Source organism: Xenopus tropicalis, chromosome 4 (genome assembly GCF_000004195.4).
Source record: "Xenopus tropicalis strain Nigerian chromosome 4, UCB_Xtro_10.0, whole genome shotgun sequence".
Classification (NCBI taxonomy): Eukaryota; Metazoa; Chordata; class Amphibia; order Anura; family Pipidae; genus Xenopus; species Xenopus tropicalis.
The window spans coordinates 83,977,080-83,994,500 of record NC_030680.2 but is presented as its reverse complement, the minus strand read 5'-3'; the positions used below and the strand labels follow the sequence as shown (position 1 = coordinate 83,994,500).

The window sequence follows — 17,421 nt, the reverse complement described above, 5'->3', positions numbered from 1 at the left end:
GTGTCAAACTTAAATTATATTTTTTCTTTTGTAGTGAGGGACCTTTAAATCTGTGTAAAAAAAACAAAGTGGGGGGATAAATACAATTGTCTGCTTTTTAGACCCACTTCTGTGCAAAACACACAATATGTAGTTTTATGGCTATAAAGCTACATGTATAACATTGCATAATAAGCCAAGCAAGTTTGGTAAAAATGCATAGAAATTGGTGTCATCAGTAACATATGTAAAATGTATAAGTTATTAAAGGACTGTGCATGCCTGAAGTTAAGAGGCAGGGTAGGGGCCATTTACTTGCCTTCCCCCAGCCTGCCCTTCATAAACACAACATTAACAACAATTCAAACTAGTGTGTCATGGTCCTGGAATGATTGCAACTAGTGATAGGGCTCTAAATTCTCTTTCCTCAAATCAACTGATCAATCTTACCAGTACCACATTAAAGTACCACATAAGCCTTTCCTTGGCTATGCAATAGACATCCAGTGGTTTAACATATATGTTCATTGAGGATCATGGGTCAGGTAACAGCAGCCTTCATTCCCTATCATTTGAGACTCATGGGAAATAAATTTGCAGATTGTTAAATGCGTTCTACTAGTGAAATCAGCAACCCAGAAAAAAGAGCAGCTCTTAATCAATTGCATACAATTTTTTATTTATTTGGTTAATTTGCAAAGTGGAAAAATGTACAGATCTTTGGGGGTACTGCCACATGTTATCTTTATGGAACATTATTCTCTGTAAAGATCATCAACATTTTAATTTTACAGTCTGCATAATTGGACATCATGATGCCTGACAATAAAAGATAATACCTGGTGTGTACAAGATTCCCCTTATAGTCATTCCCCCATATATCCTCAGTGTAATGCTGTTATGTTAATCACACAGATACATTTGGCAAATCTCTTCGGAACATGTGGTTCCCCGAATCCCACAGTGCAGTGAGTCATCTCTGGAGATCTCTTGTTTCCAGTCATGCTAAGAATAAGAACCTTCTCAATTTATTTATAAGAGCTCTTGGTCCTACTAAACTTGTGATATTCTCATAAATCACTTGAACTTTATTGCAAGTGTGCCTTGGCCTTTTAAGACTGAAAAAGGATACATATTAGATGGCACTTCCAAGATGTTTTAGCTCTCCTTAAGGTATATCTAACATGTAGAAGGAGCTTCATGGAGTGCAATGGGGCCATTGTGTAATAAACTGGAATATTTTAAAATTACAGCATAAAGTGTTCCGTTATTTTATGTACTTTATTGGTTTCCATTTTAAATTGAAAGATTATATAAAGTTAAAAGTACATATGTTAACTAGTCAATCAAACTGGAGAATATATTTTGTTCATACAATCCTAAATTGTGTCCCAGGATTTGCTGTACTGTGGTGCTCATTTATTTAGTAGCAGTCACTGTAAATCTTCCTAGCATCTAGGATCAGGGGTTAACTGTGGGACTAAGTTCTATATAATCTAGTTATCATTGGTTGAAAACATGCAGATTCCTTAGAGGTTAGCCAATGAAACTCCCAGGACTGTAAAGTCACCCAGAAGTCTGCTCATACTAGACACAGAAAGGATTTGCAGAGACTATCAATGTATAACGCAGTACAGCGCAATCTTGCATGATAAATAGGGGTTTAACCAAAAAAGACTAAGTGCAATCTTGTACATTTAATAATTTAAAGGCTGCTACACTGGGATTCTGCACACATATTTGTATTTTACAGATATAGTGTAAGGTTTTTGTTAAGGTTTTTTTTTAATTGGATTATGTTCTCTGGATATTAGTTCAGCAAATAGGATATATACAGTATATACTGTATGGTTGAAATTCTCTTTATCATTTTTTTAATTCTGGGAATAATGTGACTAGAGTACTTCTAAGTCAATGCTAAGTGACATTTGTGATCCATCTTTGTTGCAGAGCATAGCGAGAGCATGTTAGACACCTATGTGCCTTCCCTCACCCTCCCTCATGAATAAAGTTCTACTAAACTAAGTTTGCAGGCTAAACAACAGAAACCAATAGAAACCATAGAAACCAATCAGATGCTTGCTGATTTATTTGTGACATTCATGATACTGGTGTTTGCTTTAATTTGTCTCTAATTGGTGTGATGTGTTTTACCATATTAATATCTAATATGTTTACTGCTCTTGGTTAGGTCTGTACTTTTACAGCTAAAGATTGCTAAATGCCTGTTTAAGATAGGGGCCCCTGGGAAGCAAACCTAACAGGTGGAGTGACAGGGACATGACCAGGTTGGCACCCCTGGTAGGTTTGTACAGTAGGTAGGGCAATATAGTTAACTAACAGGTGATGAAGCAAAAGTTGAGCAGCCATTTACCTGGCTATCAGAGGGAACGAACAGCTTTCCTCAGTGCTGTCACTGGGCTTGGGGATAGCACTAGCAAGTAGGTTACTAAGTGGTGGGTATAGGATTTCTTGTCCCAGCTATGGGGCTTAGTTAAGCTGCCCTGGGGTAGCTGGTAATCGTGAGGGGACACTGAAGTGAAGTCATAGGTCAAGTGTGAGAGATTATGCCCGGAGCTGGGTTTGAGTTAGAAGTCACAGTATGGTGGTGGGAAAATTAGGTCAAGTTATACTATGTGCTCATGTGCAGCTTATGTGCATAATTCTGACTCATTCAAAGTTGTAGTAGTATCATTCTGGGAGGTTAATAATATGTATGTTTATGGTTGTTGTTATTTACAGTATGTATATTTAGTAATCAAGTTGCAGCCTTTCGACCCACAATACTTGATGTCAGTGTGAGTTAATGGACGGGAATTTTCATATTGAGTCTCCACAAATCTTAAATAATAACACAGACCCTACATTAGAGACCCACACAGCACTGAAAGTGCAGTAGTGAAGGGAAGCATGCTGTTACAGAGACTCAGAATATATGCTGAGAGGGCAGAATGGATTTGGAATGTGAAGGGCTGCTGTAGGTGCAGGTGAAACAAATCATGCTGTAGGGCCATGTTAAAACCTCAGCACATAATTAATAAAATACCATCTCAGTTCAATCACAGGTGAAGCTGCATCTGCACATACAAGAACAGGTTTTTCTAGCAATGTGGTTTGCAGAGAAATGTAAAATGAAAAGCAAACTGTAAGACAAAACTGCATAAAATGAAATTTTTTTAAAAATGGCATTATACCATTACCTTGTCTAATTAAAGCATAAATATGACCTTTTTATAAGCAGACTGTGCCATATACAAACATACTGTTTTATTGTGTGAACAGTACATCGATTTTCTCTATATTTTCAAGTATAAATCTAATAGCTGCAAGTGAGTATTTACTTCTGTATTGACAGAGGTAAATACTCACTTACAGCAGTTTCTCTTTGTGCCCTTGTGTCCGCCTGTATCAACCAGTCAGCTATTAGCATTGTTTAGTCGAGTTAGAATAATGAAAGTAAATCTCTGACTGGTTGTTATAGTTTACTGTACAGCAGTGTTCCCCAACCAGTGGCACGGGAGCAATATGTTGATCACTAACCCTTTGGATGTTGCTCCCAGTGGCCTCAAAGCAGGTGCTCATTTTTTAATTTCTGGTAAGGAGGCAAGTTTCGGTTGCATAAAAAACGAGGATAATGCCACACACAGCCTCCTGTAGGCTGCAAGGCCACATGGGGGCTATTAAGTAGCCAATTATAGCTCTTATTGCTACCCCCAAGAACCTTTTTCATGCTTGTGTTGCTCCCCAACACTTTTTCAATTTAAATGTGGCTCGCGGGTATAAAAGGTTAGGGATCCCTGCTGTACAGGAAAAATTTTGTATTAGCAAATGAGACACACAGACTATGCGCTTGGATTTCTCCATCACTACTGAGTTTGATATTGGACATCATATTCATCAGCGAGAGTTATCATTTAAAATGTGTCACTTCACTTGCAGTAGAATAGAAAATGAGTGCAGAGAATTCTGAGTCTTTCAATGCTGAATTTATAATGATCTTCTATGTTGACTTCTATACTCCAGCTAAATATAATGAAAGGGTCCTGTTTGCACTGCCTGTCTAGCAGGACTGTTTCATTATCCACTACAGTCTGAAAAGTGCCGCTGTTAAGAGTGTTAACATCTGCTACCCATGTGTCCTCATGATACACTTCCTGTAGTGATTAGGTCAGTTACGATTTTACTATGCCCTAGGGCAGGGATCTTCAACCTGTGCTCCCCAGCTGTTGCTGCACTCCAACTCCCATGACAAGCAACAGCTGGGAAGCCACAGGTTGAAGGTCCTGATCCGTGGGAGAAATTGACACAGGCCACAGGATAAGATTCAAGTTACACTTAAAGGCATTACAGAGCAGCATGTAGTTGATGTCTAAGAACTAGTAAAGTTTTAGCAGTTTCTCATCTGATGGATCACCTGAACAAAGCGGGGTAGAATAAACTCTTGGCTAATTTTTGATCCTGGCCATTAGAAAGTAAGCTAAGGAACTGACTGGCATCATTTTTTATTATTCTTTATAGTACAGGTATAGGATCAGTTATCCGGAAATTACGGAAAGGTCATCTCCCATAGACTCCATTATAAGCAAAAAATTCTAATTTTTAAAACTGATTTCCTTTTTCTCTGTAGTAATAAAACAGTGCCTTGTACTAGATCCCAACTAAGATATAATTAGTTCTTATTGGAGGTAAAACAAGACTATTTGGTTTATTCAATATTTAAATGATTTTTAGTAGACTTAAGTTATGAAGATCCAAATTACAGGTCCCCAGGTCCCAAGCATTCTGGATAACAGGTTACATACCTTTACCAACACATTTAACATATATTGTTCATCTTTTACATTAGCCCTTGCCCCAGTGGACCTTATAGTACAGGTATGGGATCCCTTATTTGGAAACCCATTATACAGAAAGCTGTGAATTACGGAAAGCCCAGCCCATCTCCCATAGACTCCATTTTAATAATTCAGAATTTTAAAACTGATTTCCTTTTTCTCTGTAATAATAAAACAGTACCTTGTACTTGAGCCCAACTAAGATATAATTAATCCTTAGTGGGTTTAATTAATGTTTTATTGATTTTTTAGTAGACTTAAGGTATGGAGATCTAAATTATGGAAAGACCCCTCCGGAATACCCTTGGTCCCAAACATTCTGGATAACAGGTCCTATACCTGAACTGACTAGAAAAAGGAAAGTATTTTTTTGAATTCCAAGAACCAAGATGCCTTATAAGAGTGTAGTTGAACTACAGGTATGGGATCTGTTATCCAGAAACCCATTATCCAGAAAGCTCCAAATTACAGGGAAGCCATCTTCCATAGACTCCATTATAAGCAAATAATTCACTTTTTTTTTCAGTACCTTGTAATTGTTCTATACGAAAAATATAAAAACAATCCTTTCAGGTCTGCTCAATTTCCTTCTTAAAAAAAATTGCTGGTGCAAATTGTGAAGGCAGATTTACTGAAATTTGAATTGTCCTCACTTTTATTTTTTTAAACTTTGAATAAACTAATTTCCATGTCAGACATTTATAAAAAAAATCTCAATTCAAAAAGCACATGCAGGAAAAAGTCACAAAAAGTTGCAGAAAAGGTGCGAGAATTGCAACTTTTATGACTTGTCGCACGATAACCGTAACTTTTTCATAATGTCACGCAAAAGTCAGAGTCAAAAATCCAAAATCTAAAATTGCCAATCACAGTCCTTATTTTGTATCCACAAAGAACTTTTTTCATCCTTGTATGGCTTACCAACACTTTTTGAGTGTGGCTCACGAGTAAAAAAAGGTTGGGGATATCTGCCCTCGGGGATAGTTATTAATAAACTTAGACAGTGTTTTTCTCGGGGATATCTACACCCTTCTATTGTGTCAAACAATTCTTTTTGAGAATGCAAAAATTTAGGTAGTGAGGAAAAAGACACAGTTGCATCAAAAAAGTTGCGGATGAGTCAAAAACAACAAGGTCATGTCAAAAATCTGCGGTTGCATGAAAAAAGTCACGCGCATTAGAAAAGTCATGTGGTAGCTGTGTTATTCTGTCCAATACACTTACATTTTTTAATGAATACACCACAACTACCTCCACAGATGGTGCCATCTAGGCCTGATGTTGATGGGATGCAACATGTACATGCATCACAGTGTAAGAGATACAGCTGAAGTGTTTGCTTTCAGAAGCTGCCCTTTCCCTTCAGATCAGTCAGTGATGACAGGTGAAGTAATATATAATACACATGAGTCAGTGCATCCCTGTCATGATTCATGTTGGCAGAATATGGGATAGAGCAAAGCAAGTTTCACAAAACAAATATGCTATATGGTCTCTACTGTCTGGAGTTTAACCAAAGTAGGGACAATGTTCTTCAGAGTATCCCTTCCATAACAGTCATTTTTGCAGAGCACAAAGGTGTGTCACATGACTATGGCCCCTTATAACACCCTTATTAATTAAAACACATGAGTTCATCATTTGAATGATATGGCCACAGCGGTATTGTTTACAACTGTAATATGATAATATAAAAAGTCTATAAAAATGTCAGGTTCCTGTGCTGTACAAAAATGAGACAAAGATAAATCATTTCAGAACATTTTCCACCTTTAATGTGACCTATAAACTGTACCACTCAATTGAAAAACAAACTGAAATCTTTTAGGTGGAGGGAAGAAAACAAAAAAAAACTAAAATAATGTGGTGGCATAAGTGTGCACACCCTCTTCTAACTGGGGATGTAGCCGTGTCCAGAATTAAGCAATCACATTCAAAATCATGTTCAATAGGAGTCAGCATACACCTGCCATCATTTAAAGTGCCTCTGATTAACCCCAAATAAAGTTCAGCTGTTCTAGTTGGTCTTTCCTGACATTTTTTTAGTCGCATCCCACAGCAAAAGCCATGGTCCCCAGAGAGCTTCCAAAGCATCAGAGGGATCTCATTGTTAAAAGATATCAGTCAGGAGAAGGGTACAAAAGAATTTCCAAGGCATTAGATATACCATGGAACACAGTGAAGACAGTCATTGTCAAGTGGAGAAAATAGGCACAACAGTGACATTACCAAGAACTGGACGTCCCTCCAAAATTGATGAAAAGACGAGAAGAAAACTGGTCAGGGAGGCTACCAAGAGACCTACAGCAACATTAAAGGAGCTGCAGGAATATCTGGCAAGTACTGGCTGTGTGGTACATGTGACAACAATCTCCTGTATTCTTCATATGTCTGGGCTATGGGGTAGAGTGGCAAGACGAAAGCCTTTTCTTACAAAGAAAAACATCCAAGCCAGGCTACATTTTGCAAAAACACATCTGAAATCTCCCAAAAGCATGTGGGAAAAGATGTTATGGTCTGATGAAACCAAGGTTGAACTTCTTGGCCATAATTCCAAAAAATATGTTTGGCGCAAAAACAATACCACACATCACCAAAAGAACACCATACCCACAGTGAAGCATGGTGGTGGCTTTGCACAGGAGATGCCCTCGCATTCTGACAGATTTGGAGTGTTTCTGCAAAGAAGAGTGGGCAAATCTTGCAAAGTCAAAATGTGCCATGCTGATAGACTCATACCCAAAAAGACTAAGTGCTGTAATAAAATCAAAAGAGGCTTCAACAAAGTATTAGTTTAAGGGTGTGCACACTTATGCAACCACATTATTTTAGTTTTTTTGGTTTTCTTCCCTCCACCTAAAAGATTTCAGTTTGTTTTTCAATTGAGTGGTACAGTTTATAGGTCACATTAAAGTGGAAAAAGTTCTGAAATAATTTATCTTTGTCTCATTTTTGTACAGCACAGGAACCTGACATTTTATCAGGGGTGTGTACACTTTTTATATCCACTGTAGTAAACAATTAGATATAAACATTCACAATATTTAAATGCCATTATTTAACATTTTTCATCATATTACAACATTTTAACAGAATGTTGAGGCCCTTTGTCAGTCTGCCCTTCCAGGTGCAATTTGATGCCCACTAGCCACTTTCACCTAGATCAGCAGGCATGCTTGGCCTATCCATTTCACAACACTGCTCTCTAGCCACCCATTTCTGATCAATAAAAAAATCTCCAAAACTTTGTACCCTTTCTCCAAGGTAAACCCAGTAAGAGACCTGAAGTTAACTAGTACAATCTAACATCCGTGATAACTATGGAGAGTGTGTGGGGGTTCTTTAAAATGCTTCTGCTCTCTAAAATGGTGGATGGGTTCCCTACACTTAGCTATAAACCCTCCCATTACCTGATTAACCCTAAACAACCCACGTTAATCTACCCTCTGAGGGCCCAGCTCCATCATGTAGGCCAGTGATCCCCAATTAATAGCTCATGAGCAACATATTACTAAACAACCCCTTGGATGTTGCTCTCCCAAACCAGGTAGTTATTTTTGAATTCCTGACTTGGTGGCAAGTTTTGGTGGAATAAAAACAAGATTTACTTCCAAATAAAGCCTCCTGTAAGCTGATAGTGTGCATAGAGGCTGCCTAATAGCCAATCTTAGTCCTTATTTGGCACCTCCATGAACTTTTATGATGCTTGTGTTGCTCTCCAAGTTTTTTTACATTTGACAAATAATTGAACAAATAATTCACATACATTTAATCCTGCAAAGAATTTACACATTGCTTATTACACTAAGGAGAAAAACCATAACAGTTGAACGTCTGTAGTATACGTCATTTGCTTGGTTATGGCTATTGTTGACAGGAGCCTTTCTCCTCATTCAGCATTGTCATGCTTGGCTGCTGAGTATACACGCGTCACTTTAGGTGCCTTTTCTAAACAAGTGATTGATATAAAAGAAGTACAAACTCTCAGCATACTCGCCATGATGACGATGATATCACAAATACAATGAGGTCACTACACAATGGCCAGGAAGAACTAAAGAACTGTTTGTTGATTTCAAAAGGAAGCCTCCCACCAAAAAGAAACATGTTGTACAAAATACAAAAAAACAGATAAATATAAAATGTTTTTCTGACTCCAACTAATAAAGTGGATCTGCAAAACACAAAGCAATACAATTCCATTATTGCATAGGGGCTTATTTAGGAACACAAGCACTATTTGCAAAGTACTCAAAAATAAAGAAATTTTTGGACTAGGGCTGGCTAGGCACCAGGAGAAAACCCAGCGGGTCCTGGCCCTTAAGGGCCTCTGACAGAGGACCGCTAATTTTTAAATTTCTGGTTAGGAGGCAAGTGTTGATTGCATAACAACCCAGTATAATTGCCAAACAGAGCCTTCTGTAGGCTTCCAGTCAACATAGGGGCTATCAAATAGCCAGTTATAGCTCTCATTGGCATCTCCAGGAACTATTTGTAATGCTTGTGTTGCTCTCCAAATCTCCAACATTGTTGTTCCTATAATTCATTGGTTTTGTGCCTAAACTTGATACAAAAGTAGAAAACACAAAGTAAAAAAAGTAAAAAAAAAACAATACATGGGAAGTGGTTTAACCAAAAATAATCAGTACAAATAGGCAGGTTCTGGAGGGCTATGCATGGTCATGCTATCTATGGTACTAGTAAATCTAAGTAATGACAGACTGATGTGGGGCTTCCTTGCACTAAGCAAGGGGTCAGAAAGGAAGTGCTGTAAGCAAAAGAAAGAAATGAAACTGTTCAGATCATATTATACTAGCTAAAGGCAGTACCCTGTGTTACATCTCTTACCTTGCTTACCTCTGACCTTGCCTATTCCCACACCTCTTTGTAAGACTGTAAGCTCTTTTGGGCAGGACCCTCTTTACCTTCTGTATTGGTTATTGGTTGCTTTGTATGTAATTCTGTATGTTGAATGTATAATCCTATTTATTGTACAGCGCTGTGGTCTATGTATTTAGAAAAACATGTTAATATTAATAATAATAATATTGGAAATCAATGCTAGATCTTAAAGTTATCTGACTTTATATATGTAGATAGGCTGGTCTGTGTAAACATGGGTGGAAATACAGGACTACAATCCCCCACCCCGACAAACTTTTATAAGAACAATTGATTTTTTTACCAGCTCTCTATAGACGTTCAACCTGAATGCAACTTTTACAGATTCAGAGGTGAAGTAGCACTTATTGCACAACAAAGCACCTTAAAGAATAAAACCTCACAAAAAAGGAAGAGAGAGAACAAATCTATGGTGTCAGATATAGTGTAGAGCAGAAACAAACTTGCAGAATGATCCCAGAAGTGTTCAGCGCTTCCTTCCTCATTCTTATTAAGTGCTTTGTGATTATGCATAATCAGCTCTTATAAAACACCAAATAAATGACTTCTAGACATTTCACAGAACCATTAACCTACTTGCGTGAAACTTTCTCAGTTCCAGGATCATAAAGTCATTACATGGTGCACTTTTACATTTTTTGTGGTGTTAATGGATAGTTTTTTTTGTTGTCATTTGTGGTTTGTTTTATTTGGTTCTTTCCATCTGTTACTTTTTTTAATGTTCAGTAATGTACAGTTTTTTACAATACACAGATTAGGCGTTGCCAGTATACACAGGCATCAGAACACTGCAAAGAAGGCTTGTTAAGTACCCATAATAAGCACACAGAACTGGAAAGTGAAATGTATTTTTCTTTTTTGCTCCCTTTTTGGAGCGGGGGCAGCCCCATAGCATTTACTGCACTGCCTGCTCACCTGATACTTACAGCTTTTTGTCACTGTAGGAGTCTCTCAGAGGTCAATAAATTTGCCTGAAATCAGACTTGGTGACTAGCTTGTTAATTCTGGAATTTGGCTTATTGATGTATACACTAGTTTAGTTGTGAACACTTTTAACATTTCTGAGAGCAGGGTTAAGCACTAGACGTATTAAAATATTTGCAGTATCCCTTTTGTTGTATTTCTCTGGAAAATGCTCTCTCTTTTTCTATAAAATTTTACAATAACCCCAGGGGTACTTTATGGCTGCATTGATGTAAGAGTTCCTTATTTAAACAGATAAACTGAAACTTAGGAAAGCTTCTTGTTGCTCAACCCCTGATTCTGTGCAAAACCAACAGTGATTAACACTTATGAGAAAGAAGCAAGAGTCAGGGAAATCGCACGGGTTAGCTCCAGGCTGGTGTATGTAGATTAGCCTGTCAGACAGCGATCCTCCCACAGGCCAGAGGCAGGAGGAAGTTCCTACACTGACATCACGCTGGGGCTGACAGAAAACAGGCTATGACTGTACAAAGTAGAGAAGTGTGCTGATGTGTGTAGCCAGAGAGAGAGGGGGGAAGGCAAGGACAGAAAGCCCATGATGAAGGAACACTGTACAGCTTACAATACTGTGTGCCTCAGCTGTGGTGGGACTGAATCCACCATGCAGACCCTAGAGGAGCTGGAGCCTGATTACATGTCAATGTGCTTATTTGCAGAGGATTCCTATCAAAAAATTGCAATGGACACTTTAGAAGAACTTGACTGGTGCTTGGATCAACTGGAGACTATCCAGACCTACAGATCGGTCAGTGAGATGGCATCTAACAAGGTAAGGTACCAGCTACCTGGGGATGTGCTTTTCTGTGTGTAACAAGTTACTCAAAGAGGAATGTTACTCGTTTATATTACAAGTGTTTAAATTTGGCTGAGTTTATAATGAGCGTGTGGCTGACTTTTATGCTACAGGTATAGGATCCATTATCTGGAAACCTGTTATCCATAAAGTTCTGAATCACGGGAACACCATCTCCCATAGACTCCATTATAAGCAAATAATTCTGATTTTTAAAAGTGATTCCCTTTTTCAGTAGTAGATTTCCTTTTTCAATACTTTCTACTTGATGGTACAAGTATCCGGATGATAATCCTATACCTGTATATATATATATATCACATTGGAATATCAGACATCTTTATTACGTATGATACACTGAAATTAATACAGAAACATATGATTGATGTTCATTTTTGAAAGTCTGACAGCAATCCATCAGTTGTATGTAATCTCTGTTTAGATTTGATTGAAGTTTGCGTATAAGGCTTTGGTGTTTGACTAAAGATTATTTACAGATTTCAGCCTGCCATGTCAAGGGAGAAGAATCATGGATTGTACAGATTGCAATTGCAAACAAATTCACTTGGATTACAAAAAAAAGTTTTGAATAGTGTAACTACTTCCCAGTTTTCCCAGGACTTTCCTGGTTTCAGCCACTAGGAATTGAATTGATACATCTGAAGCACATACCATTAATTAATCAGTGGGAATAGTTTCCTATTTCTGTTTGGCAGTATTTGCCATTTAAAGAGGCGCAAGTAGTGACTTTTGTGCTCTAGAACACATCGTGTCCCGGTTGTTTGCTTCAGAATTATAGGATTCCTAGATTTAAAGTATTCTAGGATGTAATTAAGTAGTTAATGTAATTTCTGATATTTTGCGTTTCAGTAATTATTATATAGAAAGAGTTTTACAAACGTTGAAAGTAATGTTCTAGCAGTCGGTTGAATGAATACTTTTTTCTTCTTTATTATTTGCTTTCTCAAAATTCTAAACAAGAACTATCCAATAAGACATTGTTGCTGGTTCATGTAATTAAATTTTGCACCATAGTTTACCCATAGCAATGAGTTTGCACACACAGGTTACCAATAAATGCTACCTTCAAATGTGTTGCTGTGAGTCGAATTTTTGTGACTTTTATTACATTACCTCAAAATTTGCCAAGATGTTATATAGTAAACAGTTTATTAGAATATAATTTGACTTTGGGAATTATTAATCAATCCCAAATCCATACTTTATCATTTGATAATCTTTATTTTAATGCATGGAAGTGAGTGACTGAATAACTGCATTGTGACCTAGTATGGAATTTCCTTAGAACTATAATCAACAGGTTCTGTAAATTCGCCTAATCCACAAAAAAGTAACTTGCTGTGTCCATTCTGCAAAGCAAGCATAGGCAGATTGATAAATTGATTCCATACGGTATGTACCATCCAGGCACCTACCACGTGCATGTACTGTTCCTTATTTGGCCCTAAGATAAAGGGTACTTAAAGGGTACTTCAAAAGATTTGTATGGGCTTACTCACTTCTAGCAATGTTTCTAGAAAGAATTCAATTTCTTTTTAGTAATATCTTGTAATACTAGAAGATACTTTCTGCACACACAGAACAAAAATCTTGAAAACCTTTAGTTCATTTTGAACTAAGTATAAGTGAATTATATGTAATTGTGTGTGTTTTGTCTATCAATCTATCTATATACTATATATGTATTTTATATGTAATTGTGCGTGTTTATAATTTTGATAAAAAGTACAGCAGTCTTGGGACTAAAATCAGAGTAGAACTTTTCTTTTAGTGAGAACAATGTTGCAGGAATTTTTCTTGACAACTGAACAAATGATACCACTTACAGAAATAATTTTCGCCGATTTTTTTAAAACTTAAGAGGGAGATAATTATGTGCGTTTATGTATATGGGTTTTTTTTTGTAAAGTGTAATGAAGAATACCAAAGTTGAAGCATGCGGTGTATATAGATTATACATACAACTACAAACATGCAGTGAACAAATGGTTCACGTGCACAATGAGAGAAATCTTCTATACTGCATGATTCAGCTTAGATATTGAGCAAAAACCGTGCCATTTATATTAGGGATGCACCGAATCCCGGATTTGGTTCTGGATTCAGGCCAAATCCAGCCTTTTTTTGATGGATTCGGTCCCGTCCGAACGGAATCCGAATCCTAATTAGCATAAATTAGCATATGCTAATTAGCATTCAGAAAGGGTTAACTTTTAGGGGGGGAAATTGCGCCGTGCATTCCCTTCCCGATCCTAATTAGCATATGCTAATTCGGATTTGGTTTGGGATTTGGCAGAATCCGGCAGGATGGGTTTAGGATTCGGCTAAACCAAAAAAAGTGGGTTCGGTGCATCCCAAATTTATATCTGTCCCGATGGAGTGCTTGTGGTAGTAGTTTCTTTAGAAGATGCCATAACTGAGACATGCTATCTGGCAGCTCTCACTTGTACAGTATGTATAAAAGTTCAAAATTCTTATTGGAAAGTTACTGTGTTCCTGAAGACAGGGCCTTGTATGTTTGTAGTAGGAAAAACAGATATTCAGCTCTTATGGCTCAGACACTGACGAGAACAACATTCTATCTGCAGAATATGGTGGTGCTCTATAAAGTATATATATTTTTAAATCCAGTACTGTTCTGTAGAAAAGTCACCTTTCTACTTTTCTATCTAAGTAAACATTAATGGCAGACATGCCCTACTTTCTCCTTACTAGACATCTTATAAAGATCTGCAGCGCAGTAAGTCTGCCACAGTATTTTGCAGTAGCTACTGATAAGCTCCTAGGCTGTGTGCCATGCTTTGCGCAGGAGATAAAGGAACAGGAATGCCTTAACTTTGATAAGGGTGCGATAGAAACACTCTTCTTATTCAAATAAAACCGACGTTTGTTTTGAAAACAGGATGTTTTGGAATAAGAGGAAGGGAGAGAGAAAAAGCTTAGAAAGGAAGAAACAGGCAAAGGCAGCAGGATCCATGCAGCAATCACACTGTAAAACGTGACCCATCTTCCTGACCTTGTGCTCTCCTAGTTCCTGGCCCTGCATTACCCCAGCCAAAGTACGTCATGTCAGTGTGTTAGTGGGCATGGTACAGCTGTTAGAAGTGTGACTCCAATTTCCTGGCTCCTTCCTGACTTGGCCAAAAACTACAGAATTGCACCAACAAAGGAGCCAGACTCTATTCAGGCTGAGAGAGATTTGTAAAATCGATTCAAGATGTTACACAAGTTTAATTCAGGCATGTTTGGGAGGAATCGTACCAGCAGAAGTAAATTGTTTAAGAAAATGAGCGTTTATATACACTGTGCAGCTTGATATTTCTTTAATAATTATTCATTCTTTTATAATAAGTCATATTTTTATATAGATATCTCAAACAGATGTGTGTTTTAGGGTGTTTATATGTGTGTCTGTATGCTTATGTGTGTATTTGTATGTGTCTGTTTTTTTTATATGTGAGTGTGTGTATGAATGCTTGTGTGTGTTTGTTAACATACTAAATAGAGCTTTATTTTAGTAGAAACCCACTGCCAGATTTTCAGATAAAACATGTTCTAGTCTACTGCAATAACATAATAGGGGGTACATGTAACACAAGCAGCATATTCATATGTTTTTATTATGTAAGTACGTTTTAGATAAGGTATTTTTCTTTATCTAGACAGAGTAAAATGCACCCAGGGTGAATATATCTTTTGACTTTTATCATTGTTTGCAGCAATTATAAGCATGTTTGTTTTTAAGAAAGACTTAAATTCAGGCTATTAGTGCCAGCTCAAAAAATCCTTAGCTGTGAAGTTGGCCATACACTGAAAGATGCACTTGTTTGGAGGTTGCAAAACAAGAGGATCTTTCCTCAATATGTCCACCTTGAGTTAGGCAATATTGGATTGATCCAATCCTTTGGCCCTCGGGCAAAACAGTCGACTCACTCATTGAGGGATGCAGGCCGTCTCCAAGAGCATGCAACCTAAATACTAATACTGTGAAATGACATAGATACCAAAGTTTCTCTAATGAATATATATATATAGTGATTGCAGGTTCATTTTGTAACCTAATAAATGTGGGTGTATATAGTTGTTTGTGTTCCATGTTCCATACAGGACTCTTACGCAAAGTTACTTTGTTGTATTTGCTGTATTTGAGATGTCATTGTCTAGAGATAGACTACCAAAAATCTGTACAGAGGCTAACAAGACAATAGGTTATTGGAACTTCCTCTGCAGCCCTTTTCCAACAAAAACATTCTGATGACTTCATAGGTGCATTGCTCTGGAGCCTGATATACAGGCTTTTTAGTCCTGAGAGCAGTGCAGAACTAATAAGACCTTGATATATAAACGGACCATTAACAAAAAAGAGCATACCAATACGCACAATAAACATATAATTATATTCTTAAGAACTTGACCAGTCTCAAAAGAAAAAGAAATATCTGAATTTTTCTTAGTTCAAATGGTCTATGCTGCAACCTGGAAGCAAAAATCTGCAGCCTTCTTAATAGTTCATTCTTACTACATATCAAAAGCCATTTATGCAGAGACCTTTTATCTCTTTTATGTAGTATGGGAACATCTGATCTTTAAAAGTAAGTTTGTGGTCTTATGCAATTAAAGTGCTGTGCGTGGGCATACTGTCAAATGACAGTATTGTAGGTCATGTATTTCTGCTGATCGTGAGATCTCCAATTTTTTTTGTAGTAGTAAATCTAGAAAAGATTTTAATGCTGTTTTCACACAGGAGTCGACCTCAGTTAAAGGTTAAAGGAGCCAGTCAACAGAACAGAAGTTGGTTTGAGGTTCATTTTACTGGAGATTCTTGAAGTGGTCGCATGCAGGTCGTTACAGGAAACTCCAACCCAGTATAAGCTTTTTGGCTGATCAACATACAGAATTATTTCATAAGCATTAACTGGCCCTTATTTTATGTGTCTTTTTTTGTCAGTAGAGCTAGTCGTGTCCGAATGTATTTTTTTTTAGTTACGCTTTTATTATGAACACAAACTGAATATTATTTACAACAGAGAAGCTATCTGGAATATCACTATAAAACTGAATAATATACCAGTTATTGCAATGTATTCTCAAAATAATTCTCAACACAGGGTCAGAGAAAAACTTAAGAGATGTAACTCCATCAAGTTAGTGCAGGGATATTAAAATGCATTCAAAATACAATTATGTATTATTTATGTAGATTTTTGCTTTAGAATCTATTGATAGGGCTACTTATACTTGTAGACTGACACGTAAACAAAGATTTTGGAGTGATATAAGTCATATGCCCTGACTACGTGCAGAATCCAGAATCTACACAGACTCACCAGAAGAAGGAAGTTATGTCCTCAACAATAGGAAAGGGCATTTCTGTCAACAAGATGGGCAAAACTACGTATTGTGCTTATTAACATGGTCATAATCCATGCAAGGGTCTTTTAGAGCCCCAAGAATGTCCTCTGCCAATGACTATTGACGCTTTGTTGGGCAAAGAGCCAAATGCCTATGTGCCTCCCTGCACAGCTCACCAGCATCATTTGTTTTGTTTGACTGCCAGTTTAGATATTGTGCCCACTTGTACGTGATGTTTTCTTTTACTGCTGCCAAGTTGTTTAGTCTTTCCTTTAGTGTAGCTTCCTTCACATGACGGTCCTTAGGATAATAGAACTTCCCAGAATCATTCCTTGATAATTTATTTAACACTTTTCAAGTTTGTTTTTTTGCTTTCTCTTTCAAGTAATTGTACATCCTTTCTAAGAACAAATGAAATGAAATGTACACACACACTTGAATAGAGAGAATCAGGTAAAATAAAAAAGGCCAATGCACTCCAAAGTTTTTCTTTGAAGAATGCAAAGACAGTAAGGAATAAATAAGCTGACCTCTTGCACCAACTGAAAAAAATAG

At 37.2% G+C, this 17,421-nt stretch overlaps 1 protein-coding gene across 4 annotated transcripts in view; it reads left to right on the top strand.

Moving 5' to 3' along the window:
* Positions 1 to 17,421, top strand: part of pde4b (phosphodiesterase 4B) — a 273,742-nt gene that overhangs the window by 240,221 nt on the left and 16,100 nt on the right. For 3 of the 4 annotated variants that reach the window (XM_031900281.1, XM_031900282.1, XM_012961422.2), the window contains one exon: positions 11,357 to 11,469. In XM_031900281.1, coding sequence (XP_031756141.1) covers positions 11,357 to 11,469 — 113 coding nt within the window. 4 annotated transcript variants of the gene reach the window in all.